Consider the following 20,861-nt stretch of genomic DNA (forward strand, 5'->3'; position numbering starts at 1 on the left):
CTTCTCCTTTGGGCCCCTTTGGCAGCTAAGTAAAGCCTATGGGCCTCTCCTTGAATAAGATTTTTAAAAGCTTATAATAAAATGTATAAGACCAGTCAGACTGAAATAAATGCATCATTTTTTCATGCCTGTTCACAGACCCCTGAAATCTATACAAAGACGCATCCCTCAAGAGGGTGTGGGGTTAAGTACCCCAGACTGAAATACTGCCAGGAATACTTTCAGCCAGTCTGCTTTCTTTAAATTGACCACACACTAAAAGAAAACCAAAATTTGACTCACATTCCAAGATGATCTTGTGGCTGCCTTGTATCTCATCTCACAGAAAACTCCATCCATCGATGTTTGGATTTTCCAGTGGATAATAGTTGTGGGCACTGATGTATTTAAATCCTCAGCTCTTGTAATGACTGGGAGGGCAGGAATCACTGGAAAATAAAACAATAATAGGCATGGGTTAGGCTGAGCCAGAAAAGGAGGGCATATGAATAAATGGGAAAAACAAATAAGCAAACAAACAGAAACATTTCATAGGTATTTACTATGTGCTATGCGCTGAGGATACCAAGAGAGGCAAATATTCAGTCTCTCTCTTCAAGAAGCCGACGTTCTGGAAAACACATACGAGGAAGAGGTGGCTGGGAAGGGTTATCTGGGCTTGGGAAGTCATAGGGATGATGGCTGGAGCGATAGGGGAATAGAGTGATGTACCTTTTCCAGAATTAACACTGTAACTGATTTCAATTATGATTTCATAAGTGGAAAGTGAGAGAGGGAGTGTCAGAGGATGAAGGCTTGAATAATAATGCCCATTGTCCCTCCCTACAAGGCTGGGGTGAGGATCTCATGAGATGATGCTTGTAAGCGCTTTGCTCATCTTAAACTCCTGACGGTGATAGTGATAATGAAAATAATGATGATGATAGCCAGCCCTGCTATAGGACTTAAGGTTTGCGAAGCGCTTTACATATAGACATCTACCTTCTGTCCATGTATCATATATCATTTTTGATAGTCCTAGAATTCTATAGCTTTTAAGCTCTGGCTTTAATACAACGAACTAACTTTGAAACTCTTGTTCTAAACGAAGCCAGAGCACAGAAGGAAGTGTCCCAGTTAATCGGATGTATAGTTTCTAGCATCTCTTTATGGAGACAAATTAAGGAGTTGTTGAAGTGGATTTTATGATGTGTCCAATAGAAACAAGCAATACAATTTCATGAGATATTTGGTCATCTCACATTTCAGTACCCATGATAAATATTTGCCAAAAGGCCACCATGAAAGTAATCCCAGTTCATATGCCAACATCTATTTAGGAGGGTGAAGAGATAGAGAAAGACTTGGAAGAACTCCATAAGAACCTCCAAAAAATCAACATATATCCAGTGACTTCAATGTAAATGTGGGTATAGGTGAAGACAAGCAAAAAATAGGTTAGAAAATAGAGTTTAGGGGCAGCTAGGTGGTGCAGTAAGTAGAGCACCAGCCCTGGAGTCAGGAGGACCTGAGTTCAAATCCAGCCTCAGACACTTGACACACTTACTAGCTGTGTGACCTTGGGCAAGTGACTTAATCCCAATTGCCCTGCCTTCCCCCCTCCAAAAAAAAAAAGTAAAATATAGTTTAAAAAGAAAAGAAAAGCCTTTCCCCCAAGATGACGCTGAAGGCGAAGAAGGAAGCCGTTGTCCCCCCAAGACAGAGACCAAGTCCAAGGCCTTGAAGATCAAGAAGGCAGTGTTGAAAGGTGTCCACAGCCACAAAAAGAAGAAGATCTGAACATCCTCCACCTTTCGGCGACCCAAGACACTAAGACTTCGAAGGAGCCCAAATACCCTCGGAAAAGTGCTCCTCGGAGAAACAAGCTGGATCGCTATGCCATCATTAAGTTCCCCTTGACCACTGAGTCTGCTATGAAGAAGACTGAGGACAACAACACCCTAGTCTTCATTGTAGATGTCAAAGCCAACAAGCATCAGATAAAGCAGGTAGTAAAGAAGCTGTATGATATCGATGTGGCCAAGGTCAACACACTGATCCGGCCTGATGGAGAGAAGAAAGCCTATGTCCGACTTGCTCCAGACTACGATGCTTGAGATGTTGCCAACAAAATTGGAATCATCTAAACTGTGTCCAGCTATTCCACTCCACCTACAATAAAAAGTTTTCCAGTACATTCACAAAAAAAAGAAAAGAAAATATAGTTCAGGGAGAAGGAGAAAGCCTCCAAAAGTACAGCTACACAGAAATTAGATGCTTTTACATATTAATGCATTCTTCAAGACGCTGGATGTAGGGAGCTCCAAATAACATCATGAAAAATGAAATTGATTATGTTTTAATAGACAGAAAATAATTGATGAGTGGTATGGGAGACATTCCTGGATCAGTTAAATGCGTATAGCTAGATCACCAACTGGTTAGAAAATTGAAATGAATGAAAAGAATAGACATGAGAAAAAAGATACTACATGCAATTTTAAAAAAACTGAAGCTAACCTAAACAAATAACTGACACATGCACAAATATAGAAAGAGGAAGGAGGAAAAGGACGGTGAGATGGATCACAACAACTTCATAACAAAATTTAACTAATACAAATCCATTGCCATAACAAGGATGCTAAAAGAACCTAAAAAATGCCTTATTCAGCAAACATGATTGATTGGTCAAATAGAGAGATACAGCAGCCAAGGGCAATGGCAATTTAAAATATGAATGGATTTGTAAACTCTTATGTAGAAAGATGATGGAAGATTGAGCAGCATCGCTTCATAGAACACAAACAGTGGAAGGAAACTTTATAAAAAGACCCAATTAAGCTGTTATCCTAGTGACATTTAAGGATGAAACTGGAGGGAGCAAAAGAAACAAACGAAGAATGGAAAAGATCTGCAAATTTTTAAAAAAAACAAATTTGTTTCACCATCAAGCACAGCAGAGCCAACACATTAGATTCTAATCTCTCGGTCTGAAGAAAAGAAAGATGGGAAAAAATAAACCCACTGGGCCAAGTGGTTCAATGAAAAGAGCACAGATGTGGAGAGTCAGAAGAACTGGGTTTGAAGATCTCTCCTCTCTCTCTCTCTCTCTCTCTCTCTCTCTCTCTCTCTCTCTCTTATTTATTGTCTGCCTGGCCATGGACAAGTCAAGTCACTTCTTTGTGCCTCAGTTTCCTCATCTGTATAATGAAGTTAGACTCAATGACCTCTAAGGGTACTTTCAGCTCTATGATCCTATGACAGCACAAACGGGCTCAAACGACCACCATTAAGGCATCTAGAAGGGAGGGTGGGGAAATATAGTGACTGGAGAGGAGAACTGCAGAACAATTCTATTTCCGTATGCCAGTTCAATAATGATACTCTAACTCTATTTTCCTCCCCAAGTCCCTCTACCTTTAACAGAGAAATGAAAGCAAATCCTAAAAGGTTTCTCAGTAAGCTGGGGTGAATTAACTTTAATTTACGCATCTGCTTCCATGCTGTACCTGTATTGATATGGATAAATACTAAGGAGTTTCACTGCTCTTTTTGTGAGCCTTCTTCCAGACACACATTTCATTTAACACCAGCCTTCATCTCAGCCAGTCTATCTCAGGTTATATTTGCACAGATTGGTTCAGAAGCTCCATCAAGGCAGGGATTATAAAGGAAACCAATTATATTGAAACGTAATTATCCAAAAATTTTTTTAAGTTCATGGCTCCCCTCCCCATATTAAGGTTCCCCACTCCCTTTAAAGATTACAAAGCACTTCTATGATATACATTTGAGCTTCACAACAACACTATAAAAGAGGGTGAGATAGGTTTGCCAATTTTGCAGCTTTCTAGAAATGATTAAAAGTATTAGGAGATGTGACATTTGTCGATACTTGGAGTTGTTGGAATCAGGAGGAAAACTTGAATCTTCTTTTTGAAATTCTGCCCTTATTTATGAGAAGATCAGTCTGTTATATTATGGGAAGAGGTCTCATTGGTTTTCCCTAAAGTTTACCCTTTACTTGACCCTGCTACCCTTCCAGTTATCTGTCTCCTACATTTCACAGCTCAATTTTTGAATGAGAACTCATCACCACCACCCCCATTTCTCCCCACCCACTATTTCCCGAAGCCCTTGAGAGCTGATTTTCTTCCCATTCCACTGAAACCATTCAAAGGTTACCAACAACCTTCTCTCAACAAAAGCCAGGGAACCCCTCTGTTACATTTGGCACTGTTAGCACATACTAGGTGTTTAATAAATATTTGTTGAATTGGGTTTTTAGCACTGTCATGATCAAAATTTGAATTCTTTACCTATGTCATCAAGGTTAAGTTGCAGGTGGCCTGACTCTTCTTTGCCTAGAGCATTTGCTGCTTGGACCCAAACGGAGTACATTTTGCCACTGCGTAGAGTGTTGGTCGAAATGTTGATATACCTTGAAGTGAGATAGAGCTGTTCTTCTCCAGTCTGCAAGCTGAAACAAGACAATGAGCTCAATAAGCAGGGTTTAAATTGTGACTTTTGACTGTTTCTGACTCCTAGTCCTCATTGGGAACATACAGATCTACAACCATTATGAGGCCAGTGGGGCTCAGCTCCAAGGTCTCAACATGTGTGGGAGGTGCACATTCTTCCTCGGAAAATGAACTTCCATGTGGCCGATACAAGAGAAAGAGGGCTGAGTCTGGAGTCAGAGGTCCTGGGTTCAAATATGGGCTCTTCCGCTGACCACCGATATGACCTTGGTCAAATTGTTTAACCTATCTGGGTTTCAATTTCCCCCATTCTAAATGAGTAAGTCGGACCAGCTGCCCTCAAAGCTCCCTTCCATCTTGAAATCTACGATCCTCTGATCTCTCCATTCTTTGGTCATCCTGCAGCCACCTCCCCAAGACTCTTTGTCTCCCATCTGTCTGAACCTGTGCATCTCACTTCCATTTCCCCATCCTCTTCCCAAACTGTATTTGGTCCCAGCAGTTTTCAGTGATTGTAATTCTCTGGATGCCTTTTTCCTCTTGGAAACATTGTATGGCATGTTTTTTAAATTAATATTAATTTCACACTGAGAGTGGTTCAATTATTTTTAGAATCCCACTACACTATTCAAGAAAATTGGAAACACCCTCAGTCATCTCAAACCTGGTCTGATTATTGCTAATTATATGTATGTCTACATAAACAATTGCTGTTCCCATCTTCCTTGAGTGTTATTTTAAAACTCTGTGCTATATGAGTTGACCCAGCCTCTTACTAGAGGCTGGAGATAGGGATACCTGACCAAAGAACTAGATCCAATTAATTAAATTGGGTGAGATAGGTTTGCCAATTTTGCAGCTTTCTAAAAATGATTAAATTTAAAAGTGTTAGGAGATGTGACATTTGTCGACACTTGGAGTTGTTGGAATCAGGAGGAAAACTTGAATCTTCTTTTTGAAATTCTGCCCTTATTTATGAGAAGATCAGTCTGTTATATTATGGGAAGAGGTCTCATTGGTTTTCCCTAAAGTTTACCCTTTACTTGACCCTGCTACCCTTCCAGTTATCTATCTCTTACATTTCACAGCTCAATTTTTGAATGAGAATTCATCACCACCACCCCCATTTCTCCCCACCCACTATTTCCCGAAGCCCTTGAGAGCTGATTTTCTTCCCATTCCGCTGAAACTATTCAAAGGTTACCAACAACCTTCTCTCAGCAAAAGCCAGGGAACCCCTCTGTTGCATTTGGCGCTGTTAGCCACACCCTCCTAGGAATTTTCCCTTCTGCTGTCTTGAGTTCTAAGACTATAAAATCCCAATTCTGGTCACACCAACCCCCTACAACTTCTCCTTCCCCATACTTGAGCTTTCTTAACCTGGCTAGCTGAGAAAGAGCCACCCTACATAGCACTACTCTTCACCTTCCCTGCCTCACTCACCTTCTACCCCACAACATGCAGAAATCTAGCCTTTCCTAATTCAGGTCAGTCCATTGGGTACTGGCTAATTAATACTTATTGATTGACTAAGCGCTATGTGCCATGCACTGTGTTAGGCACTGGGAAATACAACAACCCAATGCATAATGAATGCCCATGGATTGGTTGACTTTATTAACAGAAAGCAATGTTGTTTTCATAGTTCTATTCTAACACATGGAATTTAATTTTAATTGTGTTCATTTCAAATCCCAAAGGTTGGCTTTCTAATCTAATAGGCTTTAACTTGGACTCTTTGTCTGCTGCTCAATGAGATATCTTATGTGAGAACAGAAACGTGGCAGAGCACATGGCAAGCAAAGTAGGACACCTCTGAATGTTCCCTCCATTTCACAAACTAGAGCAAAGATGTGTCCTGAATTGGTTTGTGGCTTGTACTTCTTTGACCACATACGCTGAGACCACAAGACAGAACTGAAACAGGCTCTGAGCACAGTTGTGTTAACCATAACCACCCGTTGAAGAGTTTTGCTTCTTAAAAAAGCTGACCTTCCCCTCCATTAGCACCTCGGCCACACCTAATAATGTACCATGTACATGAGCAGCAAGTGACTAGACAACAGGACTTGTCCTCACTCCCCCCGCCCCCCTAGAATTAAACGTTAAAGGTTTTGTTTTCTCTCTCTCTCTCTCTCTCTGTCTCTCTCTCTCTCTCTCTCTCTCTGTTTGACATAAAGGGGAAATAAGCCGGCAGAAAACAGGGCATGAGGCCCAATTAAGTCAGATTATCCTAAGTGTATTTCAATATGAAACTGGAAGGAGAAAAACAAACAGATGAAAAATGAAACAGGTATGTCAGCATTTCTACGATGAACCATTTTACCATCAATGGTGATGGAATGACCATATTAGGACACTCCCAGATAAGCTATAGGGAGAAAAGGAAATGGTGCTGAAGAAGAGGAAGATGGGAGGAACAAAGCTGATGTGTACATCAGAAATCTAGGCTACGAGGGCATGGTCTTGAGGGCATTGAGCCACTGGTTCCCAAGATACTGGAAAAATGGGGAAGACATTGAACTAATAGGACCCGGTAGGTGCGGTGGTTGATAGAGCCTCAGCCTGGAATCAGGAAGACCCGAGTTCAAATCTAGCTTCAGATATTTACTAGCTACGTGATGTTGAACAAGTCACGTAAGCCCTGCCCCTCTCAGTTTCTTCAACTGTAAAATAGGCCCTACCTCCAAGGGCCATTGTGAGATGAAATGAGATAATATTTGTGAAGTATTTAGCACATAGTAGGTACTTCATAGTAGGCACTTGTTTCCTATTATATGGTACCCACATAGTAGATACTTGTTTCCTTCCTATGAATGGGAAACAAAAGTAGCGCAGGCCTCGCAGGGTTGTGGTGGGGATCAAGGGAGATGACGCGGGAAGTGCCTTAAAGTCCTGTCTAATGGACCCATGACCGCTCATCACACGAGCCCTGAAGCATGGAGGGTATTTTGATAGGAAGAGAACAAGGCAGTGTCACGGGTGGGCAGGGCCAGCTCTCTGAACTGATGGGGACGATGTGAAGTCAGTGAGAGAGCTCCTGAGAAGCGGCAAGGGGAAGAATTCAAAAAACGACCATGAATTCATTTTGTAAATATCGGCCAAGTGGAGAGAGAGCCAGCCTCAGAACCAGGGAGAGCCGGCCTCGGGTCCTAATTCTGACACACACTTGGCTGCGTGACCCTGGGCAAGTCAATCGACTTCTCACTGCCCTGGGCTCCCGTCTAAAGCTAAGAGCTGCAAAGGAGGGGCTGATCTACATTGGTGGGACTTTCTTCACCCAGTTAGTTGTACTATACTAATATACAAATAATACACAATATGCATCATACTAGTGAAATTGCAAGTCCAGTTCCTTTCTCTGTGTATCTCCATACGTACAGGTTGTCTCCTCTGTTAGAATATAAGCATTTTCCACCCCCCAGGACTTAGCCAGTGCCTGGCACACCATAGGCGCCTAATAAATGCTGGTTGCTTGACTGATCGAAATAACAAAGAAAATTTCATCTCATTCATAGTTTCAGCAAGTAACCTGTTCTGAGATAGCCCAGGAGAACTCACACAGCAGAATCCTTTCATGAACTCCAGATTCTTCCCCATCCAGGTTGCCTTCCTCTGGACACTCACTGGTTTATTAATTTCCTTCCTAAAGCACCATGTCCAAAACTGAATACAAAACTTAAGGGCATTCATTGCATGGTTCATGGTAGGAGTTTGTTAAGTGTTCATTAAATGAATGAGGGGGTGAGCACTCACCTCTTCACATGCACGGTATATTTGGTGTCCAGGTAGGTAGGTGTCCCTGTATCCCAAGTACACGTCATGTTGCCAGAATGTTCATAAATGAGGCACATTAAATTGGCAGGAACAGTTGGAGGATCTGCAATAAGACACATTCCTTGGACAATTCAGGGGGCAGAATTAAGGACCCAATATCTTTGTAAGGTGACCCATAAATGGGTCTCTCTTTGTCCCTCCCTCTCCCTCTCCTTCCTTCCCTCTCTCTCTCTCTCTCTCTCTCTCTCTCTCTCTCTCTCTCTCTCTCTCTCTATTTCTCTCTATCTCTCTCTCTCCTCCCCACATTGAGTCATCTTTTTAATGAAAAGAGAGAGAAGAGAAAAGAGAGAGAGAGAGAGAGAAGAGGAGAGAGAGAGAGAGAGAGAGAGAGAGAGAGAGAGAGAGAGAGAGAGAGAGAGTGAGAGGGAGAGATGGAGAGAGAGAAAGAAAGAGAAAGGAGAGAGAGACAGCGAGGAGAGAGAGAGAAAGAGACAGAGACAGAGAGAAATAGAGACATAGAGAGAGAGAGGTATATTTAGCAATGATGGTGAGAAGAGAACAAAAAAATGTAATTATAAAAGTATATAATGCTTGAACAAACAACTGTTAGGAAATAGAGTTTACTGTAAGGTCAGAGCTACACATCGTGGGGAAATGTGTTTGTGAAAGAGTAAAAAGGAGAAAGTAATGAATTCCTGGGTTGCTCAACCCCCTAGAATATAAATCTGCTGACTAGCATCATGGTGACAAAATGAAGAAAAGTCTAAGCAAATGTAAAGTCACTGACTCTGGCCTGATGAGTTAGGACTCTACTGAAGCTCCTTTCCATCTGTCTCTCAGTACTGAGAGGTAGCAAGGCACATTGGGTAAACCTCTGGACTCAGAGTCAGGAAAACCTGGGTTCATAAACTTCTTTTGACACTAGGTATTGGACCCTGAGCAAGTCACAAAACCAGTATCATAGGATCATAGGTCTGGAAAGGACTTCAGAAGACTCTCTATTTTACAAATGAATAAACTGAGTCTTAGGGACATTGGGTGACTTGCCCAAGGTCACAAAGGTATTAAGTGGCAGAGCTAGGATTTGAACCCAGGACTTTTGACTCCAAATTCAACCTTCTTTCCATTATTCCACATGGTCTTCTCGCATGACTGAACCAATCTACAATAATATGTCCATTCTTGGTTCCAAGGAATTCAGAGACTAGTGTTTCATGCGATTAAAAACAGAAAATGTGAAAACATAATCTACAAATAGTCGTATGTATTGAAAATCCTAGTCTCTTCACCATAATTATATTATCAATCAATCAGTATTCACTAAGCACTTAGTATATGCCACAACTTCTATTAGTTACTGTGGGATGTAAAAATAAAAAACAGCCCCTGCCCTCAAGGAGTTTACATTCTACCAGGTCCTAGAATCAGGAGAATACGACATGTTCACAGATAAGTAAACAGAGAATACGTACAAGATAAAGGCATAGTGCGTTGAGAAAAGGGGGGTGTTAGCCGCTGGGGAAGTCAGACCACCTCAAGAATGACACAATGACTGATCCAATTTTCTCTTCTTATCCTTATTATAAATACACACACACACATACTATGATAGTAGAAGTGTTATTGAACTACTGTTAAGATACTTCCTGATCACATGGCCAACAAGATGGAAGACTAGACACTTTCTTCGATCTTCATGACCTCATAAACTTCTCCAAAGCAGGAATTATGCATGACAGATCAAGTAGTTCCAGCTGCGGTAATGTTAAGCAGGGTGGGACTTTTTTTACTGTCTCCTCTTTTAGAATGCTAAAGTAATCAAGTGCCTTTGATTAAGTCTTGCTAGGTGCAAAGCCCCGGGCCCACACCCTTTGGCTGATTAGGTGTGAAGCCTTCTGGCCCTAAGAAGGGTACATAAACTCAGAGGTTAGCATTTTGTTTGGGGCTCTCACCCACTGGAAGAGTGTTGTGTGATTTGACCAGATGAGACTGGGGTAGCCATTTTTAAGAAGCCCCCGGCTTTGAAAAAAACCCAGATGTTGGTGCTTCTCTGTTGCTTTCCTTAGAAAAGCAGATCAAAGAACCTATGCTGGCAGCCCTTCTGTGTTCTGGTGTTATTGGTCTTTCACCCCCACAGCAGCTGCTAGCCACATTGTTGTTACACTGCCTCCATGGGATAAGACACCAAGAACTCTAATGAGGTAACAACCTGATAAACAACCTGATAAATAGCAGAGAAAGTGAATTCTGAACCCCTAACATATTCACTCAGGACCCCTTTCCCCATCAGCCACTACACTTTGGCAGGATTGCACATAGTCTTGTAACAGAACTCAACTCTCTCTCCCATCCTCACTATGCCAAGGAAAACTAACAGGTAGAAATTTGTTCAAGCTGGGCCTGTAGCATGGCTGTTCTGAAACGGTAGGTAGTCAGAAAACTGAGAAAAAAAAGGGTACTGAAGGCAGGATACTAAGGTGTAGACTTGTCCACTAGACCTGAGGAGAAAAGGCTAGCATCCAACTGGGGCCAGTTTTGTTTCCTCCAGAAGTCAATAGAGGCATAGACTGAGGCTGATGAAATATAAATTGCCCAGTGTGGGAGGAGGCTGAGACAGTTTTGAGGTTTAGGTCCACTGGGAAATTACATTCAAAGGGGAAGGAACCAGAAAGGGAACAGTAAGGGTATAATAAAGAAAAGAGACTGAAATTACCAAAGATTTCAGGAGGAAGAAGACTTGATTAAAGACCTTGAGTGTAAGCGGATAAACTAACAGGGAAGATACTAATAACAGAAGGGAAAATTGCTTCCAGGTCACCTAAATGAGTCCAGACATCTATGAATAAATATTTCAAGACAAAAAAAAATGAACCAAAACTTGATGAGCAGAGGACCATGTGGATTCCCAAGAGAATATGGAACTACAGCAAAATGGTTCTGACTGGTTTAAAGAGAAATAAGAATTGTGAATAATTTTTCAGAATGGTGATATAGAGGTTGACACGGCAATATACCAACATGAAGATAGTAAAAGTCTTGGGATTTCTGGGAATATATTTTAAAAATAATTCTTCCTTGAACTACTTAAATCATTATTTATTTATTTAGTCCAGACCTATTATTTTATTACAGTGGAGAATTCTCAGTGTGGAAAATTAGAGAACTTTACAGTTAGCTAACAGAGGTCCAGGTCACCAGCCCTCTACCGGAGCTCTGACCAGGGGCTTGCCTGTAGTTGTGCTGCTCAGACTCAAACCATGATCAGAAACCTACAAAGCTCAATCCAAGAGGGCAATGATTAGCCAATGTCCAGGGCCAGATAAGACAACATACCAAAATTTAAAGATTCAGACAAAGCAGGCCCTAGGAAAAAATTATATATCTAAATACTTTCCTCAACAACAGAAAGAACAAATCAATGAATTCATCATATACCTAAAATAAACTAGAAAACCAACAAAGTAATTAAGTCCAATCAAACATAAAAATAGAAATCCTGTGGCAGCAAGGTGGCTTAGTGAGGGGGCTCTGGGCCTGGAATCAGGAACACTTGAGTTCATATCTGGACTCAGACGCTAACTAACTATGTGACTCTGGGCAAGTCACTTAACCACTGTCTACCCCAGTTCCCTCTGTAAAATGGGGATAACATCTACCGCCCAAAGTTGTTGTGAGGCTCAAACGAGATAATATTTGTAAAAAAAAAAATGTGCTTAGCATAGTACCTGGCACATAGTAGGTACTATATAAATGAGAGCTATTATTGTTATTATTATTAAAATCAAATATTAGATTAACAACAGTGAAAGAACATTGACTTGAAATTAAATTAGCAACTGGTTTTTGAAAAAAAAATCATTAAAAAGATTAATCATTTAGCTAATTGGATTTTTTAAAAAAAGAATAAAAGCAAATTGCCAGTAACAAAGATGAAAAAAAATTCTCAAGAAATGAAGATGAAATAAAGGGAATTATTATAAACTATTTTACTTAATTCTATACCAATAAAATGACAACTTAAATGAAATAGATAAATATTTACAAAAATATAAAATGTCTAGATCTGTAGAAATAAAGAATATAATTGGCTCAATCTCAGGAAAAAGAAATGGAACAAGCCATCAAAGAACTCTCGACTTAAGACAAGAGAGATTTACAAGAAAATTCCAACACTCAAAGAACAATTAATTCTGATAATACATAAAGTGTTTGCAAAAATGGGAAAAGAAAGGAAAAGAAAGGGAAAAGAAAGTTTCCTTGATGATCTTATCCAAACCCCTAAGTCTACAGAAGAGGACACAGGCCCAGAAGGGCTACATATGTGGCCCATAGACACCTGGCTAGTGACTAAGGAGGGATTTGAATCCAGGTCTTCAAATCTAGCACTACAGAACGTGGGACAAAAAAACTTCTTTTGCCTCATATCCCATTCTGTCCTAATTTGAAAAGCCTGAGTTTGTTTTATGCCTCCGTACAAGTTACCCCCTGAGCTTTTCTAAGGAAAATGGGCACTCTTTTTTTCATTTTCTCACAGAGGCCCAGTGTCTTATGCTTCCTGAGGATGTGGAGAAGCTAAATGAATCTGCACAGACCTCAGTCATCCACCTGCTCTGCGATACCTCTCTGTGGTTTCCATTTCTAGAATTCAGAGCAATTCTAGAATATTCAAACTTTGCAGATTTGTTTCAATCCTATGTGAAAACCTGTTTGGCTCCTCTTGATATTGCTAATTAAATGAAAACATTGGTCAGAAGCACAAGGTGTTTTCTCAATTTTTTGCATCTGAAAGAGTGCCTTTCTGCCCTTCCCACACTTGACAAAGCACATACACAAACGCCAGTTTTCCAGTGTCTGGAAGGATGCCTAGAGCTGGGTGGGGTGAAGGCAGATGGAAGGGTCTCAGTTTTCTTGCTTGGAAAACGCTGGTCTCAGAGCAGATGATTCTGAATCCTCGAGCCGGAAGGGACCTCGGTACTCACTGAGTCTGGTTTTCTTATCCTACAGGGCAGGAAACCGATCCCCAGGGATGTTTAGTGATTTCCTCAGTGTCACGAAGATAAGGTAGTGGAGCCAGGGTTGGCGCCTTCTCAACAGGAGGGGCAGCTGGTGGTCAATTGTTGTTCTTCTGGGGTACCAGGTCTGGGTCTTGGTAATGAGCAGTGATCAGCTCTGGCGAGCCAGGCATGACAGTGGGGTGTGTGTGTGTGTGTGTGTGTGTGTGTGTGTGGAGTGCACGTGCTCGAGTGCGCATGCACGGGGAGAGGGATGACAAGGATACCACCTGCCTTTGCTGAACAGGTCCATACACTATCCTGCCCAATCTGCTCCAAAGAGCATGTATTAAGCACCTACTATGTCATACATATACCATAGATGCTAGAGATAGAAAGACAAAGCACGCAGAAAGTTTACATTCTATGGATGGCCGAGCCATCTACAGTTACAATCCTTAAAGTCATAAACATAGAGCTGGGAGGGACTCAAGTGAGACATGGGCTCATAAATCTCGGGGGGGGGGGAACCTCAGAGGTCATGGGATCCAGCCCCACCCCCTTCTGCCCCTGAGAAAGCTGAGTGAGAGCAAAGTGAAGTGATTTAAACGGTTAAGGTCACACAGGCAGTAAGTACTAAGGGACCGAGCCAGGATCTGAGCTTAGATCCCCCATGGTCAATCCAGCTCTCTTATAACCTTCCAAGAGGGAAAGCTGGACAGACACCGGAGGAATTGGAGTTAGCCTGCATGTAGGACTCTAATATATTGTGTCATTTGATCTTTGCTGTGTCTCTGAGTAAGGTGCCATGTTCCCCTATTTGATAGATGAGGAAAGTTTAATGACTTGCCCCTCCGCACACGGCTTTAAGTGTTACAGGTGGAGTCCTTTGATTGCAGGTTTTCCACCTTTTCCCTTACAGGAAGGAAACAAGCATTTATTAAGCACCTACTATATACCAGGCACTCTGCCAAGTACCCTACAAACATCTCATTTGATCCTCACATCAGTCCTGTGAGGTAGGCGCTGTTATTACATCCGTTTTACAGTTGAGAGGATGAGGCAGAAAGAGGTTAAGTGACTCGCCCAGAGTCACATCACTAAAGCTGAATTTGAACTCGAGTCTCACTAACTTCACAACCAGTACTCCATACGCTGCCCGGGACACACCTCATATAAGATTTCCCCTTGGTATAAAGGCCGGCAAATATTATCATTGAGCTAATAGAAACACTTACAAAAATCCCCCTTGGAGGATTTCTAGAAAGAGAGTGGATGGGAATCCCGTTGGCTAAGAACGCGTGGGTGAGCTGAGATTGCCACCGGCGGGAGGAGGGGCTACCCCAACCCCCATCCCAGATCCATGAGACTGGAATTTTGAAAACCCAGAGAAACCTTTAAGTCGACTCCGATGAGCTTCTCATTGTCCAACCTAGAATTTGCAGGAAGAAATACTGATAGGGAGAGGCAGTTAAGGGATGCAGTGGACAGAGCACTGGACTTAGGAGTTCAAATTATGCATCAGACAACAGCTGTGTGATCCTGGGCAAGTGACTCAATGTCACTCAAACTCATTTTCCTTTTCTATTAAATAGAGCTAATTATAGCACTTTCCTCCTAGTGGTGTTGGGAGGCTTCAGTAAAATAGTCTGTGTAAAGTGCTTTGCAAACCTTTAAGCCCTTGTTGTTACCATCTGCCTGCTTATTTCTGACTCTCCCAAAGCTTCTGCACTCTAGTTAGCTTCTGGTACTTACAGCCAGAAGCGATGTCTTCTCCACATACCAACTTTTCTTTATCTTCCCCGGAACATTCCACGCTACAGATTAGATGGGCTCGTGGCTCTCGGAAGTTGCTAAGCCGTAGCCAAGCTGTCCTCTGGTTGATTTTTGCCATTCGAAGTTTTTCCTCGATACCTTTACTACTTTTATAGAGATGAAACTTCCTTGGCTGGCAGTTTTGTAGAGTTGACTGGCAAATGATGGAGATGTTCGATCCCATCTCAAAGACTGCTGCTGGCTCCACCCAGACCTGGCCCGAGCAAGTGGTAGTTGTTATCCCTGAGAAGAAGGGACAAAAGAATCACTGCTGATAAAGCAGAGAATGTCACCTCAGAAGCCCCAGAATGCAGTTGAGGGTTTGGTTCCTACTTTGGATGTCTGAAGCTAACATTTTGGAATGCAGTGTCTTAAAATGGTACCAGACACACCAAATACCTCCCAATTGCTTGATAATAATTCTTTGCTATGTTTCTGTAATAGGTTAGGACAATATTTCAGGAGACATCACCTTGCAGGTAACATCTATTTATGAGTAGAAAATAGAATGGGCAGCTAGGTGGTGCCATGGTGGATAGAGTGCTGGACCTGGAATTAGGAAGACCTGAGTTCAAATCCAGCCTCACAAACTTACTAGCTGCATGACCCGGGGCAAGTCACTCAACCGAGTCTGCCTCAGTTTCCTCATCTGTAAAATGAACTGGAGAAGGACAGAAGCTGGCATGAGGTCATCCTTCCCATTTTACAGGTGAAGAAACTGAGGCCCAGTGAAATGAAATGATTTGCTTCAGGTTACACAAGTAGTAAGTATCAAAAGCAGGATTTGAACCCAAATGCTCTTGCCACTGGACCATACCATCTGAAAGTGTTCAGACAAAGATGGGCAAGCCATCCTTCGAGGTCATTGCAGCAGGGATTCCTGGCGTTGGCAGCTGGCTGGGATAGACGACTAGCTTTAACTTTTGGATTCCATTAGGCTCTTTTCACCCCCTAATAAAGACAGACGGCCGAAGCAAAATACCTCCAGAACTCCAATCGACGAGTACCCAAAGTGCTATGACTAGTTCCCATTGCCTGAGGGCTTTTCTCATGTCGGAAAGTGGTAAGACGCCATGAATTCTCCCCTGAAAAAGAAAAGAAAGCTTTTATATTTTCCCAAAGCATAATAGTTTAATCAACTGCTCTGATAGAGCATTTATTAAGTGCCTGCTGTGTTCCAGACACTGTGCAAAGTACTGGGGATACAAGAAAGTCTCAGACAGTTCCTACCCTCAGGGAGCTTCCAGTCTAACAGAGAAGATAACTTACAAAAAGATGCTGAAAAGGGGTGGGGAATAAGGAAAGAGCATGATGAAGTCCTGCAGCCTGGGCAGAAAATGATCTGACTAGGTGTGAGTTATAGAGTTGAATTCATCTTATGAAATAATGAGTTTCTGGAAATCATGAGATCCAGGAGATCAGCCAGGTGGGAAATGAGAATTCCCTGCTTGCTCGCCCTCCTCCAACAGAAGGTCTGGGCGGGTTTTCCAGATGTCTACTTTTACCCTCTAGGACCTTGCAGCAGGGAGAGCTGAGGGGGTATGAGCCTAGGAGATGTCATCTCACAGTATGACGAGTTTCTGGAGATGGTAAAATCCAGGATGTTGGTGGGGTGGGAGATGAGGAGAAGAATTCCTTCTTAGAAGCCCTCCTTAGCTCTGAGTCTCAGCCCAGGGACCGCTGCCTTCAAGAGCTCTTTCCTCATGGCCCCAAAGTTGTTAGTGATCCTCACACAATCATCAAAATTACTTTTTATTTTTTTGCAGTGTCGGTGAATGTGCTGTGTCCCCTACCCCCCACCTCCCAAGTAGGATGTTGGTTCCTTTGAGGGCAGTGACAATTATCTTTACATCCCCAGATCCTGACAACCCTCGGCGGAGGGGGGTGGGGTCTAAGTTGTGGAGAAGGTGTTGACCTGCATCCAAAAGAAGAAAGTGATGAGTTTCCTCACCCAGAAGTACCACAACCCTTAGAAAAGAGTGGCCACTCCCCATCCTATTCTAACTAACTTGGCCAGCTTGTTGTTCTCTGTATACAAACATTCCATTTCCTATCTCCACATCTTTGCCCAGGCTGTCCCCCATGCCTGGAATGCCCTTCCTTTTCCCTTGAGCCTCTTTCTTCAGCTCCATCCATAAATCAGTAAGCAAACATTAAGTGCCTGCTCTGTACCAGGCACTGTCCTCACTGCTAGAGATACAAAGGCAAAAACAAAATTGGCCTGCCCTCAAGGAGTTTACCTTCTATTGACAAGACAAAATGTACATACCTATGTTCAGCTCCAACAAGAGCCTTTCTCGGTTCCCTCCTGGTTCTAGAGCCCTTCTCTCCAAAATTATTTCTTTATTTAATAGGAATAGCTAGCATTTATACAGGACATTACGGTTTGCCAAGTGCCTTGCCTGTGCAGTCTTGTTTGATCATCACCACAGCCCTGGGCATAGGGGCTATTATTAGTCCCTTTTGACAGATGAGAAAATTGAGGCAGAAGGATATGAAATGACTCACCCAAAGTTGCCCTGTTGGTGAATGCCTGAGGCAGGATTTGTAACTGGGCATTCTTAACTTCAACCCAAGCACTCTCCCCTGCTGCGCTTAGCTGACTGAGTATGCATTTTGCATTTGCTTATATACTTTCATGTTGTCCCCCTCCCCCCACCCCAAGATAGAATGTAAGGTCCCTGAAAGCAGGGACTGTCTTGGTTTTGCCCCTGTAGCGCCAGCATCCCACTTGGTACCAAACGGTCGTCGCCAAATTCCCATTGACCAGTTGGTCGGATAGAGTAGAGTGAGGAAAGAGGAGATGAGCCCAAGCAGAGTGACCGGGGCATTAGGAAGTATCCCAGAAGCTCAGCATCTCAGAGTTGGAAGGGGCCATCTGGTCCAAGCCCTACCTAAGCAGGTAGGCATTCCCTCTACAACATTTAGCACAGAACCACAGGAGTGGTGCGAGGCTGTATGGCTGTGCTGGAGACTAGAATTTCTGAAACCCGAAAGGGAGGACATCCTAAGGGGACTGGGACAGAACTATCTTTATCGGCAGACAACTTCGGGGCCGCCGTTTGAGGCTGACAAGTCGATTCACACATCCATGCTCTCCCTGGATTCTTGCAACAACCTTCTGAGGTGGGTGATGCCAGGATCGGTCTTCCCGTTTTACTGATGAAAAAACTGAGTCTCGGGGAGCTCACGTGCTTTCCAAAGTTCACACAGCTGGTGAATGCAGGATGATGATGGTGATGACGACGATGATAGTGATGATGATGATGGTGGTGATGATGATGACGATGATGATGATGACGATGATGGTGACAATGATGATGGTGATGATGATGATGAAACAGGTCTTTAGCTTTTTCAGGTTGGCAAAGCAAATTTACCAATATTATCTTATTTGATCCTCACGAGAACCCTGGGAGGAAGGTCCTATTATTATGTCCATTTTACAGATGAGGAAACAAAGGCAAACAGAGGTAAAGTGACTTGCCCAGAGTCACACGGCTAGGGAACACAAGAGACTGTAGTGGTGATAATAACAATATCTAGAAGAAAGATTTGCAAAGCAAATTTACAAGTATTAACTCATTTAATACTTACAATAACCCCGAAAGGAGGAAACCAAAGCCAAAAGAATGTGAGTGACACGGCTCATCGGTGTCTGAGGCTAGCTTTGAACTTGGGTCTCGCTGAGTCTGATGCTCTATCTGCTAGACCATGTGGCTGCCTGTGCAGCATTCCAGCCCAGATCTTCTGAGTCCAAGCCTACCGCTATCACTAGTAAACCACCGCTACCTCTAGTGAAACACTTCTTAATATGTTTTTAGACTGGTCCTATGATTTGATTGATAGATAGGTGGTACTAGGAGAGTACTGGACTTTGAGTCAGGAAGACCTGAGTTCAAATCCTGCTTCAGATACTTATAGCGATCCTGGCAAGTCATTTAACTGGTCTCAGTCTCATTTCCACATCTGTGAAAGGAGGATAATAATATACTTACCTGATAGGGTTGTTGTGAAGGGAAATGAGAAAACATTTGTAAAGAGCTTCACAAACCTTAAAGTGCTATATAAATGCTAGCATTTGAAAAATATTTTATTTATTTAGGGAACTCCCATTGGGAAACCCCGTCCTGCAATGAAGCTCTATAACTTTTTTGGGATTTTCCGAGGACACTGAGGCTAAGCCATTTGCCCAGGGTCACAGAGTCAATGTATGTACAAGGTAAAACAGCCCAGCACCCCCTGCTCAGTGGCTGGATCTTTTTCCACTCTATTGCCCTGCCTTTCAAGTGCTCCTTCATATGGATGGAAAAAGAATCAGTTCCTCAGAGAAAACACACAAAATAAAGAGACGATCACCTTCCTGCCCATCATCTTAGACAAAGGACCCAGTCTGATTTCTTTAGCCATTTTTTAATCACTGCACAGCAGCTCTGGCCACATCTGTCCTGACTGTGTGACCAGGACGATGATGTCACCCAGCTCGAAAAAGCAAAAACCCTCTGACTTTGATCTGACTTGGGCAGAGAAAGTGAAGTCTCCAGGCTCTCAGAGCCGCCGAGTCTGAGTTAAGAAATGAGTCAGAAATCTATCAAGGTTCTCTCTATTCCTATCATTCTGAGGGTCATTGCCCTATAGGTGGAAAGGGCCTCAGAAGCCACTGAGTCCAACCCCTTCATTGGGCGGTTGAGGAACTGGCACCCAGGGAGGGTCAGTAACTTGTCCAAGGTCACACAGGCAGGTGTCACTAGTGGAATGCGAACCCTTGGAACTCTGACATTTTTGTCTAGTGGGCTTCTTACAACATCTTGTTAATCCTGTCCTTACTTTTCTGCACAAATTTCTTAGAAGCTAGTAGGAGATAAAAGAAAAGAAGGTAGAGGGGGAAGAAGATAAGAAAAGAGAAGGAAATACAAGAAAGGCAAGGGACAGAAAGGAAAGGAAAGGAGAAAGACAAGGGAAAGAGAAGAGAAGAGAGGAGAGGAGACAAAAGGAGAGGAGAGGGGAGGGGAGGGGAGGGGAGGAGAGGAGAGGAGAGGAGAGGAGAGGGCAGAGGAGCAGAAGGGAGGGAAGCAGAGGAGAGGAGAGGAGGGGAGAGGAGAAGAAGAGAGGGGAGAAAAGGACAGGAATGGAGAGGAGAAGAGAGAAGAGAGGAGAGAAGAAGAGAGGAGGGGAGAAGAGAGGAGAGGAAGGGAAGGGAGAGGGAGGGGAGGGGAGGAGAGAAAGAGAGGGGAGAAGAGGGGTGAGGAGAAGGAAAGGAAGGAGAGTGAAAAGGAGAGGAGGGGAGGAAATTGGTTTTGTTTTTTTTTCCGTGCTGCCAAGGTATTTTTGTTGACTGCACTTTTTAAAGCCCAAATTGCAGGACTAAGACCCCAGAGAGAAGAAAGGTGCTGACTGTGGGACCCCAGCCTCCCTTTTCAGGCCTCCAGGGTCAGCTGCTGCCTTACCTCCTCCCGGTGCTCCACTCAGAACAGGGCCCCGAAGCAAATGGAAAAGGCAGCACAAACTTGACCTACATCTGGGCTGTTTCAAGAGGAACTCTCTCACTGTCCGGCTTGAGATGACTGGCTCCGGCGGTGTCATGCTCTGGGAAAGCCCAGATCTCTTCAAAGATGTTTGCTTCGTCAGGACCTTTCTTGTGGTTCCAGGCTATTGGGCCCCTCCAAGAAGGAGGCAATGGGCTTGAGCTTTATTTCTCCCCCCTCCCCCAAACAGATCAGGGTCTGAAATTGGATAGTTTAAGTCAACTTGCACCTTAGTGAATTATTAGAGTCTAGAAAGCTGGACTTGGGGGCCGAAAGGTCTATGTTTGAAT

The 20,861-nt window shown here is 43.1% G+C and overlaps 1 protein-coding gene across 1 annotated transcript in view; it reads right to left on the bottom strand.

The window, feature by feature from the left end:
* Nucleotides 1-20,553, bottom strand: part of IL23R (interleukin 23 receptor) — a 59,001-nt gene extending 38,448 nt beyond the window's left edge. The window contains exons 1-6 of the mRNA XM_036753307.1: nt 20,494-20,553; nt 16,029-16,131; nt 14,987-15,289; nt 8,220-8,343; nt 4,302-4,462; nt 283-428 (exon numbers count right to left, since the gene is read on the bottom strand). Of these exons, the coding sequence (XP_036609202.1) occupies nt 283-428; nt 4,302-4,462; nt 8,220-8,343; nt 14,987-15,289; nt 16,029-16,098 (804 nt within the window). The 5' untranslated portion in view covers nt 16,099-16,131; nt 20,494-20,553. The remainder of the gene's footprint in view (nt 1-282; nt 429-4,301; nt 4,463-8,219; nt 8,344-14,986; nt 15,290-16,028; nt 16,132-20,493) is intronic.
* Nucleotides 20,554-20,861: the final 308 nt, after the last annotated feature.

Source organism: Trichosurus vulpecula, chromosome 4 (assembly GCF_011100635.1).
Source record: "Trichosurus vulpecula isolate mTriVul1 chromosome 4, mTriVul1.pri, whole genome shotgun sequence".
Taxonomy (NCBI): domain Eukaryota; kingdom Metazoa; phylum Chordata; class Mammalia; order Diprotodontia; family Phalangeridae; genus Trichosurus; species Trichosurus vulpecula.